Below are 21,675 nucleotides of genomic sequence, written 5' to 3'. Positions count from 1 at the left end.
ATCATAGTCGCGCCCTTTATTCTTTCCTCCATGAACCGCTTGTGCTTTTTATTTGGGTTGTCTGTCTCGTTGGAAAGTCTTAAACGTTGAATGTTTGAATGTTTCTGCTCATGTTTTGTTTAAATTAACTTTTTATTTTGGCATGTCCCACACCTAAAGTCATGGTTGTACTTTGTGGCTGCAGAATGAAACGTTTCTCTTATGAAAACATTGCTCTAGCCCCAAAACATTTAAGACAAAATCTACTATTCAAACAGGGTCTTCTCCGTGTGGATGAAGGCAGCCAATCAGAGCAGAGCTCGGTGGGCGTTTCCCTGCAGAGACGTCCCTCGGAGCCCCGGGCATGAAAAATGAGCAGTCATTACCATAAACTGAGACCAGGCCTCTCAGACAGATTAGATTTAATTACTACTTTCATCAGCATCAATAATGTGGTCATGCCGCAGCACAGTTAAAGCAGAGTTCTGCTGCCTTTTTATCAATAAAATCTGAGGTTCACTTGGCTTCAGCTGCTCCGAGATAAGTTTCCTGCAGTCTGCTTTTTTCTGTAATTATATGGTACAAGCTTTTTTTCATGTGGAGCATGCAATTTGTTCAGAACCATGTGCGCACAATGGCATGTGGGTCACAAAACATGATGTTTACTTTACATTTGCAACAAATCTATCTGAAGATATTGTGAAGAACTGAGCATTGTTATGTAATAGCAATGGTGCACTTAATACTGTGTGCAAACTCAGACATTATACCGACATATCTTTGTCAATCCTGCTGCACAGAGTGCAGACATAAATTAAATTTGTTTTCAGGAATTGGATTTATGGAGGAGTGAAAATGCTTTTTCATTGTAGAAATGCTCAGACTTGTGTGACTCATTAGTTAAGATGAGCTGCAGAATTCTGAACTAAATACAAAACATGTGTTTGCCTCACAACACTGCTGCATCCTCGCAGAGCTTAATCCACTAAAATGTATTTCTAATGCCGTCTAACTCCCAGCAATACGAGATAATATTGAAACATGTCATGCCATTACTTTGGTTGGATGCAGCATGTAACCCACCCTCATTGTCATCATCCATTGTTTAAACTCTTCACGATATGATATATATATGATATATATCATATATCATCTGATAAGAAAGATATAAAGATATAAGAGAGCCAGCAGCTGTCCAGCATACAGAAGGTTTAATTTAGGAGGATTGATTGCTGCTTAATTGTTCCACCAAGAAATGAGCCACAGCAGCGAATGTGCAAAGAGAAACAGGCGTCTGCTCGAGGGTGCTGTATAACACAGCGGGACACCTCTGCTTATTTACTGTTATCAGGATCATAGTGTAATGAACACAGTGTCTTCCATCTGCTTCACCCATTGTGTTTGAGTATCAAGAGTTTAAGCTATTACCACTGTCGGAGTTAAAGAATCCACTTTGGAATAACCTACGTAAGAAGGTTTCTGTAAATCCCTGTTGAATAATTATATTTCACACAGATTAGCTTATAGCATCTCCTCATTGTCCCTTTTAATACTGTTTATGTTTTAGCCACTGTAGCAGCGTGTCTCAAGTGACAATGACTTATTTTGAAAACTATTAAATGAATTGCCATCAATTTTGGTTAATGATAATTCCCATGATTTTAGTGCTTCCCTGTCACTTCTCTGAAGGCTAATTTACCAGATGAATTGCCACAATATTTGATTTATTTTATGACACACATTCATGGTACTCAGAGGATGAATCCTAATGACCGGTGTTGTCCTAAATTTTCCTGCAGCGCCACCATGAGGTTTGTGGGTTTAAGTGAAATGTCTCGACAACGATTAAATTGATCGCCATGAAATTTGTTTCAGATATTCATGGTCTTCAGGGGATGAATCCTACTTTAAGTGGTTCCCTGACTCTTCTCTGGTGGCTAAGTTTTGATTTATCAAGTTAAATTGCTCCAAATTTACCAGATGGATTGGCCCAAACGTTAGTACATATTCATGGTTCCCAGAGGATGAATCATAATGAGTTAGGTGTTCTCCTAAATTTTCCTCCAGCACCACCATGAGGGTTGCGGGTTTGAGTAGACTCTTAGTCTTGTTATCCTGCAAAGCACTTTCTAAACATTGTTTAAGAAAGGTGCCATGTAGAATAAGTTTATTATTATTCGGATAATTTTATCATCATCGTAGGAAAAGAAATTGGCCGGGCTTTTCATAGAAAACCCTATTCAGATAACCTCAGATTTTAAAAGATCTCAGACAAATGTGATTCTCAGCAACCTTTTGTTTTCGAACTTTCTTGTGTAATTTGTATTACTGTCTCTCCGGCTTTTCTTTCTGGATGTTAACCCCTCTCTCTGGTGACCCTGTAGCAGTGAAGAAGGTCCAGTGGCTGGAGAAGGAGGAGAAGGCCCGACGTCTGAGGGAGAGCCAGTTGGAGGATCGCAGGAAGAAGCTAGAAGAGCAGAGGCTGAAGACTGAGAAACGCAGAGCTCTGCTGGAGGAAAAACAGAGACAGAAACTAGAAAAAAACAAGGTGAGAATAATAATAACAGTAAATCAGAATCAAACCATCCAAACATGGGTTCATGAACAAATTATGGTTTAACCAATTAATGCAATTTCAAAGCTTGTTTTTAATTATCAACACTGGGCTAATATGGGTGTCATCGATAACGCAGACAGATTTATTTTGTAGCCTGAGACAGTAGTGTGTCCTCTCCAAAATAGTTCCTCTTAATTGAAGTCAGGGTGGAAAAGTCAACACTATGCCAGTGTTTATGCAAGCCTGATGCTTAGTACAGTTTTTTTCCACTGGAAAATTGCCAGTGTAACAGGGATTTGATCACATCTTGAATATCAGTTGTGATGCCAAGTGTTGGCTGATTACAACAAATTTTTCGTTAATTTTCATTGGCTGTATTTGGAGTTATCAGTTATTGATCACAGCAGTGGTTCCGAATCCTTTTGGCTTCTATTTGACCTCTAAAACTGAAACAGAGTCTTCCTGTGTCTCCTTGTCACAGGTTGCTCATGCCTAAGAGTCGGGAGCATTTCCACCAAACAGTTACTTTCCCTTCTAGCTGCAGATTGTAAAATTTCAGTAATTGTTGAAGGAATTATTTTCTTTGTTGTCAAAAGTTAAATGAGAAAATCAATACCAATCTCATGTCTGGAGCTACAGCCAGCAAGAGATTAGCCTAGCTTAGCATTAAGTGTGGAAGTAGGCAGCAGCAGTTTAGTCTGGCTCTTATCAAACTTCAAAAATACACCTACCTCCTCTAAAACGTATTATTTAACATGATTTATCTCTTTAGCTTTAGAGGTCCTAATACATTTTTTAAACTTTGGACAAAGCCAGATAAGCACTCTCCCCTGCTTCTGGTGTTCAAGCTAAACTAAGCTAATCACCTCCTCTTAAATGACCAGATTGATACCCCATAAAACCACAACATGTTGTTTTTGTACAGATTAAACAAACATTATATGTTAATTAGCAAGCTTTAAAGTTGCTGGTAGGTGGAATTTGATACCTTTGAGCAATGCCAGGCTAGCTGTTTCCCCCTGTTTCTAGTCTTTATGCTAAGCTAACTGGCTGCTGGCTGTAGCTTCACATTTACAGTGCTCAGCACAAGAAAGCCAGTCAGCGTATTTCCCAAGATGTCTTTACTATTCCTTTAAACTGTCCAACGAACTTATGAGTGTGTGTTTGTGACTCTGTTTTGACTGCGTGGTCGCTCCAGGAGAGATATGAGTCAGCAATCAAGAGGTCGACAAAGAAGACGTGGGCCGAGATCCGCCAGCAGAGGTGGTCCTGGGCGGGCGGACTCAACCAGACCTCCCGCAGAGAAAGTGAGTTTCAAATAAACCACAATCCCATGGAAACTCTCGCGAAGAAAAGAATATATCACATCCTCACTGTAACTCCAACCTTCACATTGAGCAACGCTGCACAGACTGTGACTCACTGGTCCAACTGATGCAATTCAAGGAAATAAGTTCTGAAGGGTCATAAAAGGTGGGGTACCAGTGGCAGATGGCCTTATTCAGTAACTTAAACCTTTGTAATTCCTCAGTAGAATGTCTCTGTTTTCTTTGAGGCAGAAATGGGTTTTGAGTTCCAGTTTAAACGTGATCGCAGAGGCGGAGAGCTGAGCAGCAAGGTAGCTGTCATGAACGTGTTTCATTAGATCAGCAGTGTGAACAGCGTTTTTCAGAGAGCTGTGAGCTTATTCCCTTTTTTAGACTGTCGAAACACGTGACGGGCGGCCTCTTTTGGACCCGTGACACTGAGGTCAAGACAAGTTTCTCTCCTTCAGAGTGTGAAAGAATGTGTGTGTGAACGTGTGTGTGTGTGTGTTATGCTGATTTCTTGCAGCGGATAAAAAGCAAAGTAGTTATGTGATTTCTAACTTTACCACACCCTTTCCACGCTTTCCTCAAAGTTCCTCCCCATTTCCCCCCCTCCAAGTCTGAGTCCAGATTAATCTCTTCCTTAATGCTAACGAGAACCTCAGAGAATGGTGAGTCCCTGATCTCCTCCAGATCCAGACCGAGGGGAGTCGGCAGCCCCCCCATCTCTTATCAGTCCTCAGCCGGGCCCGCCTGCACCCCAGCCGCCTTGTGAACAGTTGTTGTCTGTTGCGTTCTCTCCGGTGCAGGCAGATGCTCGGCCTCCACGGTCAACTTGCCAAGACAGGTGGACCCTGTCATTAACAGCAGGCTGTCCAAGTCCTCTGCTACGCTCTGGAACTCCCCCAACAGAAGTAAGGACGACCCGGCGTCAATGTCCACCAGGCCTCTTCCTCTTCCCTCTCCCTTCCTATTCACCCCCCTCTCTGACCTCCCCCCCACTCCTCTTACCCTAATCTGTTTTTTTTTGGTTTTCTTCTTTTACTATTATAACTGTCGTCTCTGGTGGCCTGCCTGCCTGCCTGTGCTTGGTGACTGGTCATTTACCACCTACTCCCCCCCTCGCTTGTCACGCTCTCGGTCTCGTATGCATCGTGGTTTTTGATTTCAGTTGATGGTTGTCATTGATTTGAGTCTCCTCTGCATTTTTGATCAGCCTCCCTTCCACCACGACATCACCATATTTTGTGATATGTGTTTCTGTTAATAGGTTTTGTTAAGTTCACATCTTGTCTTTATTGGTTGCCCCCCTCCACTTTACTGTTGGTAGTTTGGTGTGGTGGTGGTATTGGTGGTGGATATTATAGTGTGACTGTTGCAAATGAAAGAAGAGCAACTAAATGCACATGCATTGTATTATATTTTGGTGGTTTTATGTAGACATACAGCCTGTTTCCATGGAGATTAAACCTCTTTTGCTTCAGTAGTTATTTACAGCAGCGCATTGCTGCCACCAAGACAAAAGCATATTTGCTCAGTTTCTTGTCATATGAAATGTTTCTTTGTAACACAATCCTTTAATAAGATCATTTTTATGTTACACATTTTTTTTTAATTCCAAAAGTAATTTTGCTTTTCCAAGAAACTTGTTGAATCATGAACTTTCCGTAATTACACAAAAGCAACAAATGGTTAAAATGAGGTTTATCATCATAACAGAATAAGTTGGCATGTTGTTATGACAAGCAAGTTAAAGTGTGTACAGCCATGCTAACGGCTACTTTGACATGGCGGTGCTTTGTGCTAAATGCTAACGTCAGCATGCTAAAAGACTCTAACTATGCTAACATGTTGATTTTAGGTCGGTATGATGTTCACCATCTTAGTTTATTGTGTTAACAAGCTAACTTTAGCCGAGACGCTGTAACTATTGCTGAACACCAGTGGTCACTGTGGTCACACGCCACATAGTTACAGGATAATGTGATGCGTTTTATCACGTATGAATTAATCATTTTATTTGTAAGAGAAAAATTGTATCATTGCTTCTTTCAAAAGTTGCACAGTCTTGCTTTCAGTTATAAACCAAAGTACTTAACAAACTATCCAATTTTGAGACATTTATTCAAAAAGGCGAATGTTAACCTCAAGGTGGCGCTAGAGGTAGAGGATCAACCAAAGTCATTAGGATTCATCCTCTGGGGAACCTGAAGGTTTTTACAACATTTCATGACAATTGACCGACGAATCTACATGACCATCCATAGAGCCGTGCTGCTAAAAGCCTGGCTAAAAACGTAACGTAAACATATGTTATTTTAACAGGTTATGTATATATGTAAGATATAATAAATAAGATACGGTATATAAGATAAAGTGAAATGTCTTGTAAGACCAGAAAAATGTGGTATGTACTCAGTAGGCAACATTTTTAACAGGTGGGACGGAAAGTCGAAAGTCCCAATTACAAATCCGTCTGCTGCTTCAGCACCACGGACAGCGCCATGGATTTATCAATACACGGCACACTGAGAGCCACTTCTGAAACACAATGCGGCGCGTCTGGTGGAATCACAAGCGTTTTCTAGAGTGGTCTGTGGAGGCTGCTGATCTTTCAGTGCCGTGATTGGCGACAAAGATTCTAACTTGTGCAAACCTCAGTCAGATAAAGGATCAATGAGTCGAGCTGCGAAGACTTACATATTTAACTTAACAAACCATCTGCCCTCGCAAGCCTACTATGTGTGCTAAAGACGAAAAAAATATGTCAAAACAACATGAAAAATATCTTGTTATTTCACAAAAAGGATTTCGTCAAAACAAAAACCTTCTCACATTATACCAAGAAACTGAGCGGATGTTTTTTTGTTGTCATGGCGGCCGCAACGCTCTGTCGTGCTATGATAAATATTTAAATTGTCTTGTTACGTTAAACTCATTGTATCAGATTCCCGAGTTGCCACATGTACACAAGCAGCACTGTCTTCATCACAGATTCGTCACGTCTCATAACGTGTGTCATTACCGATCGTATCCCCCACAGTGCAATCAGCAGTTCGGCTCTCGCAGATTCAGATTTCCATGCTTGATAAATCACTAATAACACGGATGCTCCGATACTGTGGGAAGATGAAAGGACAATTTGAAGCTGAATCACAATTTAAGTCGATATTGTAGCTCGTGTTTCTGGCCTTTAGAGGTGCTCTGCAACAGAGTACCAGTAATATTGAGGGGGGGGGGGGCATCAATCTACCTGCAGGTGAACAGTCGATCACCAGACAGCAACACAGCTCAGCCTCCTCTTGCCGCATTGGAGGAAGACGTGGGGGAGGAGGGGGAAACCACTGTTGCCTAGCAACGGGAGGTAGTCGAGTTATCAGTCAGTAATAAAACATGTTGTGGAAATGATCCGTCCAACGTGCAGCAGAGGTGACTGTTGCATAAGAAGGGCCAGTCTGCGACATGTTCATGTAAAGCGCGTAAAAATGACAAAACTCGCGCTGTTGTGATTGCACTACTTACTCTCATGTTTTCTGTGGTACGTGTTTGTAGGTGTCATGCATACCAACAGAGTGCTACGCCACAATAGAGCGTTGAGAAGAAGCAGTACACATGGTTCAAGTTGTCACTAAAAATACATCTTTGCACAGCATGTTGTCTGCTTTTGTCACAAGAGACAGGGAAATCTGGACTATCTGTTGTCATGCATCAGCTCTCATGTTGAGGCAGTGCATTCTGTGTCCACCTCTATGTTGTTGTCTCATGCGCACTCGCGTGTTTTCTGTTGTTTCTGCACTGTTTTAAAGGAGCAGGACAGTTAAAGAGAACAAAACCTACAGGCTGTTTACTCAGGATCAAACGTAACACTTACTATTGTCACGTTACCGAGCGGTGGTGGAAAAAGAAGAACTTTTACTTAAAGGAATAGTTCAACATGTTGGGGAGAGGATTGATACCGCTCTCATGTTTGTACACGCAGCAACCAGTTAGCTTAGCTTAGCATAAAGACTGGAAACAGAGGGAAACAGCTAGCCTTGCTTTGTCAAAAACGTAACCAAATCTGTCCTCCAACACCTCTAAAGCTCACCAATTAACACGTTAATCGTTTGTTTAATGTGCATAAAAGAGAAGCGTTAAAAGGACAAGTTGTTGTTTCCCAGCAGCAAATTCCTGGAGACTGTGTCCAGTGTTTATGCTAAGCTAGGCTTAGCTTAGCATAAACACTAGCTTGCTAGTTGTAGCTTAATATTTACAGTAGCGATATGACAAATTTAATTTACATTCTTATCTAACTCTTGGCAAGAAAGCAAATGAGGGAATTTCCCAAAAAGTCAAATTATATATATCGTGGAGCTTCTATATAAGTAAAATACTCTCAAGTAAAAGACCTTTGTATCATTTCAATATGTACATAAGTATAAAAAGTAAAAAATACTTGTGCAGCCTAATTACAGCTGTCAGTGTTATTATGCTATTAGAATATTATCACTCATTTAAACTAAAATGGATCTTATTTTAGAAACATATGTTTAGCATGTTAATTCTTAATCAGCAACACAACTAGTAACTAAAGCTTTTAAAGAAATAAAATAAGAATAAATCAAGTACAAAGTAGATTTAAATGATAAATACTAGAGCAAAGTACCTCAAACTCAAAACAGTACTACAAATGTACTACTTCCCTGTACTGTCTGCAGGTTCTAAGTTTAAATTATTCGAGGGAAAGTGCTTCAAACGTTTGTTTCTTTATTTCAGTTTCTGCTGAAGGAGTTTGAGCATCGTCTTCCTGATATTCTGTGTGAAGAGTCTCTAAATCTGATCTCTCACTCTGCGTCATTCATCGTCTCTTTCTCCATCTGCTCCCTTTTGGGGGTTTTCTAGCATTTGCGCTTTATAAAATTCACACACAGGCATCTCAGGTTTCTAACAAGAGTGATTTGATTCTGCCGGAATCAAAGATGGTGCCAACCTCCGACTAAAAGCAACTTGATTCTCTGACATTAAGTTTGCTTTACTCATGAGAGAATGATTTATTGGTCTGTGTGTTTCCACCCGTCATTACAACACATTTGACTATAAATTTACATCACATGACACTCTCTAAAAGTTAGATAAACACTATTACACCATGATGGTGTTAAAGTCAGAGCAGTGTGTGTTGTGCTAATGCTGAACTCACAGTCAGAAACTGACTTTGCAGTGCATTGGGTTTGATTGGGGTCGAGGCTTTTACGTGATTGTGATTTTGAGTGGTAAGTAATGAAATTAACTTGGGTTTGTTCCGCTGTGTGTTGTTATCTGATGTCTGGTACTGTGTGTGATGTGAGGGCCAACGTTCAGTCATTCATCTTATCTTTGAGTCTGAGAGTCTCTGATTGGCAGACTGGAGTTTGAGTTGTGCGTAAAATTCTTTACTTACTTACGTAACGTGACAAACGCTCTTATTGGAACCTAAACCACTTTTCCTAAATGTAATAACCAACATTTAATGGTCAAGCGAGGCCTGCTAGCCTCTGGCAAGTACATTACTCCTGTATGTAAGATAGATAGTTTTCTGCCGACCTTCATATAAATAGAAACAAATAATGTCCTAGCTTTTTTTTTTCTGACTCAAGTTTGCAACTTGGTTCACTTCTAAAAAACAATTTTTAATGCTTGGCTCCACCTCCTTATGTCTGAATCCAAGCAATTCGGCTTTTTAATCAATTTTGACAAAAAAATAAAAATCAAAACCCAGAAGACACGTGCAGTTTCTCGCCTTTTTTTTTTTAAGTGATGAGGGTTTGTTTGGCTAGATAAACATAAGTAATACAAGTGTCCACTGTCAAAGATTAAATTTGATGCTTTTGTCATAACCTGGTAACATTTCCTCAGACTTATCAACTTCCAGCAGCAGTGAAACTTCCCTCTGCCTCAGATGGAGACAGTGTGTTCAGTGTGTGTGTGTGTGTGTGTCTGTGTGAAGAGAGGATGTGCTGCAGTGTCATCAATGAGGAGCGCCACACGTCAAGGTTGTGTTCACCCCTGCGGCAGTATGCCAGAGATGTGTTTTAGTGGTGAGTACCTATGTGGTGCAGCTCCGACAGTAACCCGACACTGACGGCGTCCTCTTATGTCAGCCCGCAGCCTGCGTCTGAGCCCCTGGGAGAGCCGGATCGTGGAGCGGCTCATGACGCCGACGCTGTCCTTCCTGGCCCGCAGTCGCAGCGCCGCCACCCTCCTCAACAACAGCGACTCCTGTGAGTGTGAGACCACATCTGGATGTTTCTACTCAATGTACCCGCCCTCCTGTTTTTTCGTTCTGCACATCACTGGAGTGTGCAGGGAGGAAGGAATGCTGCTCTGTTCTAGGACGTTTTATGTAAAGGAAAAGTTAGTTTGACCCAAAACATTCAGATCTAAATCTTTCATCACTCTTCTCGCTTTTCCTTTTACCCCCCCTCTCTATCCTGCAATTTCTGTCTTTATCTGTGAGTACATTTGGCTCGGCTGAAAAACACCACGAGGTCCATGTAGTAGCTGTTCTGGAGCGTTCCATCACATCACATGACCTTCATCAGCAGCCATTTGTATAGTTATCATGAAATCTTGAAATTATTACTTTCTTTCCGAGCACTTCTCTGGACTTTGAAGTCCTTAAAATGTTTAGGAAAAACTGTTAAAATGAACTCGCAGTGGTATTTATACTTGAATGTAAGAAAATCCGAGAAATGCCCACCACAGTTTTTCAGATCCCACCTTGAAATTGCTTGTAAATTCAACAATCCCAAGCAAAGTTTCACATTGTAGAAGCTTCTCCGCTCCCTCTTTGGCATTTTTGCTTTGTGGATGACTTGTTTCAGTCTTTGTCCTCTCTCCTCTCTCTTACTCTGTCTCTCATTATCTATATGAATTTGAATATGTGTACATAACACCCTGTGGTGATATTTGGTTTGTTTGAAGATAAAGCTGGTATTGACGATTATCATCGATATCAGTTAATCTGTCACTTATTTGCTGGATTAATCGATTCATTGTTTTGGCTAAAAAGGTTAAAACATGGTGAAAAAGCAAGAGTCCAAAACGTAAAGATATTCAGAATAAAGAATAAAGCTACAAAAGGCTAACAATAAATAATCAGTCATTGTCTCATAGCCTGGTGTGTCCTCACTGAGAGGCTTTTTATTATCCCTCTGCATGGTGTATGACTGTTTGTATGTGTGAGTGTGTGGGGCCCCTGACAATCGGGCCCCGCTGCCGCTCTCTGCATGTTCATGTGTTACTCAGACTCTCACCACTGCTCCCGTTCAGTCTCCGCCAGCCCGCTGAACACCAGCTCCCATCACCACCCGCACCAGAACGCCGAGCGCTGGAGGCTCTCCTCCGCCAGCACGCCGGACATCACCCAGCGGCAACGCTGGCGAAACTCCACACCGGTAGGCAAACATGTTGACCTCTCATGTACATCATGTTTGGATCTTTCAGGCCCCCAAAAACAGACAGTTAGGACAAATTTAACATTTTATAGTTAAATCATGATAGTGAAATAGTGTTTAGACGGACATAGAAACCTAAATGAATGTAATCAATGCTTTACATAAACAATGGGTCATATGAGTTTAATGTGAAAGGTGTCGCTCGGAGTGACAAACGCACAGAGAATTATCACCCAACATTTTAGCATCTTTCAGCTCATTGTTTTGGTTTTTTCACAACTTCACTGTTTCGGTTCACTCTCACCGCTTTCATGGGAGCCGTTTACAGAGAAGCAAATCTTTAAAAAGACACTGTACACTAGCACCAAACAGCAGAGAGACACCGGTAGAGACTAGCTGGCGAACACAGTTGAGCATTTAGCAACTAAAGAGACAAATATTTCCCTCAGGAGGTGGTGGAGACCAAAAACAGACTTACATACGTGGACACAAATACAATTCAAAAAATGAGAATGAGAATGTCCCTCTGCTTGCTGCAGTAACACGTTCACCATCTTTAGATGGTAATATGTCAATGAAGGTTTAAGGGCTTGTCAGACTGCCACCATGTGGAGAAAAAAAAGGCAGATTTAAATTAACTTCACCATTCGTTTATTAAATAGCACGTGCAATGGAAATAAGCTGCCAGTCTTAAATGTTGTTTTTGAAGGAGCCTCTATAACATACTGACATTTAACAAAAGGCCTTCGTCTCATACACAGTGTATATATCCGCCTCGGCCTGAGGTGACGACTGCTTAATTGTGTCACGTCTTCCTTCAAGGCGGACAAAAAGAAGAAAGAGAAGAAAGACAAGGAGAGGGAGAATGAGAAAGAGAAGAACTTGCTCACGAAAGACAAAGTGCCGAAGAAGAGACAGACGACATCACTTACCACCACGACCCAGAGATCCAGGCCGGAGATCAGGTATCATACAAGCTGCCAGCTCTGAAGACCAATGGATCCCATAATTTAACTTGAAAATGTTTGCTATACTGTGGACTTAGTTAAAGCAGGAGAGAGGCTGAGAGAGAGAGGGAGCTCATGTGTTCTGGTGTTTTATCCTCGGAGCAGGTTAATGTCTCACAGATGGTCCAAGGTGCTATAATCTAACTACTGAAAGGGACTCTGCTGGACTCCGTTCAGTCAGCCAACAGCAGGTCTGTTAGTGTCAGACCGATGCACAGGGGAAAAAAGACGTCTCCCTGCCTCCCTTCCTCTCAGGTTACACTCCCCTGCAGCCAAAGAATCGTGGAGTTTCAGATGGAGTCACTCATATCTTCCACATGACCTAGTTATGAGCTTTATCTAGTGCACTGGCAACCTCATTACCTTTCGCTACACTGCCATGAAACCTGATCGTCTATGCCGCCAGCTCTCTCTTTGACTAATGTTTCACCTCCTTCTCCACCTCCTCTCTTCTCATCAGCACCCCGAAGCCCAAAAACAGACCTCCGTCACCCACCGCCCCCAAAAGTCGGCCCCTGTCACCCCTGGTGCCGGCAGTGGCCTCCAAGACCCCGACGTGCAAGAAGACTCCTCCCCCTGGCACCAAGACCCGACCCAAACGAGCCCAGACGCCCGCCAGGGTGCAGCCCCAGACGGTCGGCGCGGCCGCCATGGAAACGCGCCACGAACCCCAGCATCCCGGCGCTCCAGAGGAGAAAAAGAGTAAGTGTGGTTGCCACGGAGACCATATCCAGGCTTCAAGGTGACCTCGAGGTTTTTGACCGACATTCGTGTGATCACTGCAGAGTGAGAGATTTTTACCAGCTCTGGCCTTTACTGACTGCTCTGTAACTGGAGTGATGAAGCCACAATTACGCTTTTCACTTTTTTAATTAATCATCGACAGATCAATTAACACTTCTCTCTATGCTATTAACTCACACCAGTCCTCCCCCAGTGTATCCATCCAAAAAGCAGGATAACATGGGGAATATCTGCAGGCATCACCTGGAGCGTCACTTTTTAAGTTACAGTACAGGCAGACGTGCGGTCGTGATCATCAACATCGTCCAGGTTGAACTTCATAGTTCCCAGAAACAAAAACTGTGTTTTCTTATTATTACAAGTCCCAATTTATTTCTGGATTATTAGCAGGATCACGTTTATGTCACAGTATATAGATTAAGCAGGTAACTATTCCGTTCCCTGATATTGAGCAATTATTTTTTTCCATATAAAACAGTGAAATCGAACAGAATTAAAAAAAAAAAAAACAGAAAATAAAAATACAGCATGACAAAAATGAAACCACATTTTCATTGTTTTAATGGCACCACGGTGGTATTGATGGTTACTGTATGAATTATTGTGACGTCATGTAAAACTTGACATGACTGTAGGATCTTGAAAAGTCATCTGTTCTTCCTGCCAAAATATATGAGCTGCTGTATTCATATTTCTCTCATATTTCACTTCTTGCTGTCTGCACGCAGCAGACAGCAAGAAGTTTCCACTGTGGAAAAACTCTCCACAGGATTTACCAAACTGTCAGTGCGTCATGACGGGCAGGGCCTCTCTTTTCTTTTCTCTCTTTTTATACATTTCATTTTATTTTATTTAAAATTAAAATTCTATGTTGAATCAAAGCTACGTAATGAATAGTTAAAAAAAGTATCATCTGGCGGTTTCTAGCGACTTTCCCGTCATCTTATTCTTCAGATGATTTATAAACAGATGTTTGCTTTCTTACTATTGTGTTTTTAGAAACATAATCACCTGCCCTCTCTTCGTCCTCCCTCTCATAGACTCCAGTAGTCCTCCTGCCATCGTGGTGTCCACTGCACCGGTTACACCTCCTTCCCTCAGCCCGGCGGTTGCATCCGAGGCAACTCCAGCTGCTCCAAACGTAGAGCCGGCTGCAGCCGCCACCCGTAAGCCTGCTCCTTCTGTTGCACCCGTCGCCGCTGCAGCTGCTGCCTCCGCCACCGGCTCCGCCGCACCGGCCAGCAGGCCGTCGGCAGGCACCAACAACCCGGAGGAGGCTGCTCGCATCCTGGCGGAGAAACGCAGGCAAGCCCGGGAGCAGCGGGAGAGAGAGGAGCAGGAGCGTCTGGAGCAGGAGCACAGGAACAGGTCAGTTACATTCTGACTTTGAGGGTTTATGAAATGAAATGTTATCTTGAGACAGAACGTTCAAAATTACACCTTCCATGATGTAATTCACACAACAGTATTGCAATACAAAAAAAAACACCTTCTAAACTTGCATTGCATTGTGTCACATTGTGAGGTAAGTAGTTACCTTGCACCGATTGCAGGGGAAAAAAAGCTAACTTCCATTAAATAATTGCTCCATTTGAACCCAAATAAATAAATAAACAACTAAAATGAATGCTCACCACTCATTACTTTGAAACTTTGTGATCCATTTTTTAATGTTCAGCCGACCTGCTGCTAAAGAAAAGTTAAAAAGAAGTTGTTGTACCATTTGAACACTGTCTTTATTTTAGTACCTATGAATATACTTGTATAATTACTGTATTTATCACCAAATCACATCGCTCCTACTAAATTATTAGATACAAAAATAAATAAATGAAAGCAACATATTTTTGCTTAAAAGTTCAAAGACATTTTTGATGTTTTTAATCAGTTTAGTGGCCTCAGGCGTGCGACTGTATGTGTCACACCATGGGATGACTGTACGCTTGTCTTAGCCTCAGGTTCTGAAGAATGACTTCTGAGAAATATGGGAGAAACTGAGGGTTTATAAGCCTGCAGACAGCTGATCTTTGTCCGGATACATAACATGTGCACGCTGTATATGTAACACGGACACGTCTTCTCAGGATCCTCCGGGAGGAGGCGATGGTCCGGGATGCAGAGGAGAGGAAGCGCAGGGAGGAGGAGGCCCGATTCATGGCTGAGCAGCAGTGTATCAGGGACGAAGCCCAGCAAGCTCAGGAGGTGAAAGAGGCGCAGGAGAGAGCCGTGGCCGAGCAGGAGGAGAACGAGAAGCTACAGAAACAGGTCAGTGACCAGAGAGCATACTGCAGACTTCTCTACATCTTACAAGCATGTTATTCCTGATCTGATTTGTACCCATGTGCACTAAAAACTGCCTTCTTACTTGGCCTAAATAATAATAAAACATGTACCTGTACCTGCATTTAAAGGTATAATATGTAACTTTTCCGCTCAAAAATGTCTGAAAACGACTAGACCTATGTCATATATTTAGTTGAGTTGTGCACTTACATTATCCCAAATGTTTCCAACAATTTTCAAACCGAGAGATATCCGTAATTTTATTCAAGGTAGTGATCATTTTAATTTGGTCCCATGTCAATTGCGTCATACCCTCCAGCAATGGGGTTGTCTGACAGAAAATGTCACTTTTTATACAGTTTTAAGTCACATTTTTACAATACATTTTTTAGATCTTGGTACTTTTAAACTATATACTTTAACCAGAGGAAGAATTTTAGTCATCGGACGTCTGGATCTTAAGTTATCAGAGAAACAACCTGAGCAAGCGTTAGCAGTGCGGCTTGCAGCCCCGCCGGGACGTCCTGTGTCCACCAAACAGCGTCGGAGAAACACAGATTTTTAACATAAAACTACTTCATCCTGTGTTTGTTTTACTGGTTTTAATCACCTGATTGATTTGTTTTGGAGAGGAGACCTCTGCGAATACAATACAAACCTCCTGAACAATGAACGCTGAAGGAATCCTAACCGGGAGAAGCTGACCGCAATGAAGACAACAACTCCCATGATCCCACGTTGCTTCACAGCATCACATGTGGAGAGAATAACAACAAATATAAACCTGCGCTTAGCCCACCTGTAATCCACTATTTAAAAAATTCCAATTTAAAAATCTTTAACAGCTGGATGTGTAAAAAAGCAACAACTTGCTAAAAAGTTCACCATGTTTGACGAGATAAGATCGTGAATACACAGAACGCCTCAGAACCCAATGACTTCAGTGAAAGATTACTTTAAAATCCTCTATTCTTCAGTTTCCTTGAGCCAACTTTGTGGTATCTTGTGGGAATCAAACCCTCAACCCAAGCTAACCAGGCCTGAGACTTCATCACTGAGACAAATGATGGGTTCAGGTTTACTGTAAATACTGAATGCACTGAAACCCCTCTAATTTTCCATTGACCAACATGAATCCCTTTGATCCCCCGCATACACTAAACCCATTTACCATCTGGGCAGATTAATGCATATGAGGATGCCTGAGCTGTCGGGGGGAGGGGGGGGGGGTTGATACTGTACGTGAGCCCAAACATCGTGCATCACCCCCTGACTGACTGACTGACTGACTCGCTGTCTGGCATCTGGGCAGATTAAAGGAGGAGAATATGTGCTGCTGTCACGGACGATTCGTGTGCCCAGTTAGTCAGAGACCCCTAGTCTGGCCCGGGCAGATACCAGCTGGTGACCTCCATAATGGTGATGAGCGCAGGCTGAGGGGAGCCATTGTGATCAGGGAGATAGTGACAGGCCTGTGTTGCCCCCGTTTCGTACACTTGGCTCTGCAGTGGGCTGATAGTCGGATAAGCAGAGACTCGGCCCCGCTCCACTCCTTCGCCTTCAATCGGACCATTGTTCCACCCTGACAGCTCCAGACCAGAGTGGCCTCGTATCTTTTAAGAGCTCTCTCTCTCTCAAACGGAATCGAAAAAATGTGCGTGACTATTTAAGATTTGTGTCCACAGCTCAATTGCTGCGGTCAAAAGTCAGTCATCAGTTAAAGGGTGTGAAAATGGCACATTTTAAAAACGGTTTTAAAAGTTGACAGATGTGATTTATGCACACATCATAACTCTTTGTTTTCATTGCTGACTTCAATACATCTGTTTGTTTGGTGCTGAATCTAAATACCCAGTGAAGCAAGTAATGGATTTGCTCATATAACACCAACTCTGGCCTGAAGGCTGCAGAACAGACTGAGCATGTGCTGCCCCCCGGTGGTCAGGAGTTGTTCTACGTGACAGTACACACACACACACACACACACAAACACACGCACACGATGTGATCACCAGTGGTGTTTTAAAGCATATTCAGATCCTTTACTTAAAGGGTAACTTTGGTATTTAGTCCAGTATTGTCAATGTACGGCCACTTCTTTTTGCCACTGACCGGCTCAGATTGTTATTGTAGGTGTCTGACAACATTATGGAAAGGACTCATTTACACATGCATTTCTATTATATAGATAGATAGACTTCATTGTCCCTGGAGGGAAAATGTGTTTGCACAATCTGTACTTGTTCATGTCTCACAAGAAAAACATGAAAATACACGACAACGAACACAGTGGAACTGTGGTCCACACTGACATGGAGGGACATTGATGCTCTATTAACATCTCTAACCACAAACCACAGAAATAAAAATGAAATTAATTCTATAAAAATGCAGTTTTGGTTGCTTTTGGGAACATTGAGCATGTCATTTACATATTCAGCTGTGATTCTCTGCGGGAATCAACACCAGAGCATCTGACGTGTCACAGAACATTTACATAAAGTGGTGTCAATTCAATATGACTAACATCCTGCTGCTTCTTGTGTTTTTGTAGCTGCACGTGGGACTTTTTTTTATTAGCTAATAGATCTTTTGTATTTAGTCTGAAAGTGTTACTTTCGTCAGCTTCACGTTCATGTTTTTGTCGTCTTCTTTATTTCAGAGGGAGGAGGCTGATGCCAAAGCTCGCGAGGAGGCCGAGCGTCAGCGCCTGGAGAGGGAGAAACACTTCCAGAAAGAGGAGCAGGAGCGGCTGGAGAGGAAGAAGGTGAGGAGGAAAAACAACAACTTCGCAGTTCAGAGAATTCACACTGGAGTTCATCCCAGGACTCCCTCCCTCGGAAAAAGAACACATCTAACTAACTGATCTCTCTGTCTGATCTGCACAGCGCCTTGAGGAGATCATGAAGAGGACTCGGAAGAGCGACGCAGGAGAAAAGGTTCGTGTGATCCCCTTTAAATGAGCGTGAAATCTGAACTTCCTCTGTGACTTTTTGAAATAACAAAAGTCTTTTTGTTCTCTGTCATCTCAGAAGGATGTCAAAGCTTCTCCGCAGGTCAACGGCAAGGACACGGAGCTCAGTAAGGGTGAGTGTCACAGTCGCTATGCCATATAGGACTCAATACCTCATTTTATTTATCTGCTCATTAATATTATATCTCTGCAGCAGCTGGAAACCTGCAGAGTCCCGGCGCAACTGTGTCCGGTCCTGTCGCAAACGGCGTCCAGCCCGCCGCTCACCAGAATGGCGTCTCGGCCAACGGAGAGGCGGCCGACTTCGGGGGGATCATCCAGCTGAACAGCGGCGGAAACCCGCCGCAGCCTCAGAGCGGGCTGGTGGGCGAGCCCATCCTGGCGTTCGAGGGCGGAGAGCCCTTCCTGATGAAAACAGGCCCTATGAAGCCTCAGCATGTCGCAGGTACAGTGAGGACACCCGGGATGAGATTGTGATCATACAGCAGAGTCTTACATACATTAAACGGTGCATTAAGATTACTGTATGCTTGGTGAGGGGGGGTCCAGACTTCAAACTTCCAACTTTGTGGACATAAAGGAGGTTAAATATTCAAATTTCTCTGGAATCAATGAATCCTGAGGTCCATAAAATACTTTCGTCTTATGGAATATTTCTGTCCACATCCAATCTTAATGTCCAATCCTACATCAGTGTTCCTTAAAATGATAAGCCTGAATGAAGTTTGAAGGACTTTTGAGTTCATCCAGCCTAAACAGATGAACATATTCAATATTTCACAAGATAAATCAATGGCACACATGAGAGAATACAAATATGTTTTGTGTCACTAAACAACCTGTGACACATGTGGCCCCTCATATTAATCTTAGGGACCGCTTTGAGGGTCCTGAACCCAAAGTTGGGAATCACTGTCTGTAGATCAAATAAAGTCAAGCTCGTCAGTCTTTCTTGGAGTGTGCGACGAGAAAGTCGTCCCTCTGAATTCTATCAAGGTTAGACAGGCTGTGTCGCATTTAAAGTTTCCTTCTCGCCTCTGTTGTTCTGTCCCTGCAGAGGTCCTGTGAGTCCCCACACATCTCCATGGAGACGCGCGCCTCACGGCCCTGCTCGAGCTATGAGATTCATGCCCCACCACAGCGGCTTATGAAAAAAAATTGTGTGCCAAAACAAACAATGAACTGCGCTGAATTCCCATCATACAGTCTGTCGGAGGAGCTCTCATCTGAAATATACAAAACATGCAACAAGAAGTATTCTCTGTCTCCACCGCGTGTCCTGGTGCAGCATCTGTCAAGTTTTATTGAAATGTCACATGCAGATTTTATGGTGCACCTTAAAAATGACTGACTGTGTAACAAATTTTAGAAAATACATAATATTTGACAATGGTTCTTATTATTACCGTCGTTGCGATATTGTTATTGTTATCTTAAGTTGAACTGTGTGTGTGTGTGTGGGTGTGTGTGTTTTTTGTTGTTGTTTTCGTCTTGAATTATTGAGTTATTTAACATGGGGAGCGTTGTAAGGACTGGCCACAGACAGTGTATGTAAATGTATAATGAGCCTGGCTGCCTAGGCCTCCTGTTACAGGGGATCTGTGAAATAAAGCTTTATGAAAGGGACTGGGCTCCTGCGTTTATGTGAATTGTTATTATTATTATTATTATTGGCAAACATTAGATATTCACTCCTTCTGCAGTGATTTGAAGCAACTAATGCTGCAAATTCATATTAATGTCAGATTTTATAATAAAGCTGCACAATTACAGTATAATAACAAACCGTAGAGACGCTTTTGCATCACACGGACATGAGATGGTATTATATTTACTCAAGTATTAAGTACAGTTTACAGGTTCTATTTTGTGCCACTTAAATACTTCTACTCCTCTACATCTCCGAAAGAAGGATTGTACTTCTTATTCCACTTCATTTATTTGACAGCTTTAGTTACTAGTTACTTTTCAGATTAATATTTTACATAAAATGTATATGATGAGTTAATAAAGTGCAACACATTGTTAAAGGTGAAGCTGGTGGTTTCCAACCTTCTGGGCTTGGTCTGGTTGTTGCTCATGTCGGATGTCTATGAGTTGTTAGTATTTCCACCAAACATTTAGCCCATGACTTAATTTTTATAGCAGCATTTCAGAAAGAAAACGTGGTTTTGTTTTTTTTTACACAGTAATCTTAATCTGGCCAATTCATTCTTTAGTAAAATTGAGTTTATTGTAGTTAATTTTGAACACACGTCTTTGTTTCTAGAAGAACTCTTGGCTGATTATGTATCGTGAACTGTGGCATAAGATCAGACAGTCTGTGTTTTTTTTTAAATAGGAACTCAACGGCGAATCATCCTGAGCTTGATTTACAGCATATACATATATGGCATGGTGGACCTGCAGAAAAGGTTCATTTTAGAGTGACTGAATGAAGATTACAACTAATTGAATTGAAAATGTTTATTGTTGCCAGTTAAAATTGAATTCAGCCTGGTAATCCAAAGTAATAAATGTGATATCAGCCTCCTTTGTATTGTCTCAGGTAGCATCTTGTTTGACTTTATGGGGAAACAAATGAACACACATCAGCATTAAGTGCAGGTCCAGAGCTCGCTGTCCCAGAGTTACAATGTTCAGAGGGACCAGAAGATGGCAGCACAGATGATTTCAATGAGATGTAAATAACTGCACCTGTGAGCGCCACTACCAGTAATCAGACACATTTACAACCATTGTACTCCATCTGTTCCATCATGGGTGCTTATGATGGTGGAATATTTTAATACATTAAAAGTAAAATGTCTTTAATCACATACAAATCTCTTTTTTTGACTAAATGTATGTGAATACTCGAAACATCATCAGCTACGGGTTCTCTGGCAATTTAGTATTGCTTTTTCATAAAGTCAGTGGAATTTTGAGACACACATTAATTAATTAATATAAGATTAAAGCAGCCGAGGCCAAGCTATCCTGACTCTTACCTCTAGTTTTGATCAAGCTTCAAAAACACTGGATCCTACATTTCCCATAATGCAATTGCATCTCTTTGTTAGACCCTCCATGCCTCCCACAGTAAATTCCATCTCTTTAAAACTCAATGCCACAGTATTAATGCAAGCTTTCTGTTATTTCCCCACACTTTAAACAACTGTTTTCATCAGCTGATTCCCAATGAAGAGTGAATCTGGCATTTTTCTTTTGTGAAATTTGGGGCAGTTCTCTTAAGATTTAGATGATTAAACTTGTTCCCAGAAGTAATGTGAACACATTACAAATATATTTAGGAAACATTATGGGATAGGATGGCAATCTAATATGAAGAACTATTATAAAACAGCAAGACCCCTAAACAAAAGGCAAATATGAGAGTGGCTGTACCAACAAATATGCAAATTGACAA

General features: G+C 41.9%; 1 protein-coding gene across 5 annotated transcripts in view; it reads left to right on the top strand.

Annotated features, from left to right (window-relative positions):
* The window catches only part of LOC116398435 (MAP7 domain-containing protein 1-like), a 39,599-nt gene extending 19,702 nt beyond the window's left edge, over positions 1–19,897 (top strand). For 2 of the 5 annotated variants that reach the window (XM_031874709.1, XM_031874707.1), the window contains 14 exons: positions 2,364–2,527; positions 3,735–3,843; positions 4,653–4,757; positions 9,963–10,082; positions 11,134–11,258; positions 12,081–12,223; positions 12,726–12,967; positions 14,050–14,377; positions 15,094–15,274; positions 17,955–18,059; positions 18,181–18,231; positions 18,325–18,379; positions 18,460–18,711; positions 19,324–19,897. In XM_031874709.1, the coding sequence (XP_031730569.1) occupies positions 2,364–2,527; positions 3,735–3,843; positions 4,653–4,757; positions 9,963–10,082; positions 11,134–11,258; positions 12,081–12,223; positions 12,726–12,967; positions 14,050–14,377; positions 15,094–15,274; positions 17,955–18,059; positions 18,181–18,231; positions 18,325–18,379; positions 18,460–18,711; positions 19,324–19,334 (1,991 nt within the window). In that variant the 3' untranslated portion in view covers positions 19,335–19,897. The remainder of the gene's footprint in view (positions 1–2,363; positions 2,528–3,734; positions 3,844–4,652; positions 4,758–9,962; positions 10,083–11,133; positions 11,259–12,080; positions 12,224–12,725; positions 12,968–14,049; positions 14,378–15,093; positions 15,275–17,954; positions 18,060–18,180; positions 18,232–18,324; positions 18,380–18,459; positions 18,712–19,323) is intronic. The other 3 variants (XM_031874711.1, XM_031874710.1, XM_031874708.1) reach the window with 2 other exon arrangements.
* Positions 19,898–21,675: the final 1,778 nt, after the last annotated feature.

Source organism: Anarrhichthys ocellatus, unplaced genomic scaffold (genome assembly GCF_004355925.1).
Source record: "Anarrhichthys ocellatus isolate YVR2014 unplaced genomic scaffold, GSC_Weel_1.0 scaffold84, whole genome shotgun sequence".
Lineage (NCBI taxonomy): Eukaryota > Metazoa > Chordata > Actinopteri > Perciformes > Anarhichadidae > Anarrhichthys > Anarrhichthys ocellatus.
The sequence above is the reverse complement of the archived record's forward strand: the minus strand, read 5'-3'. Positions and strand labels throughout refer to the sequence as shown.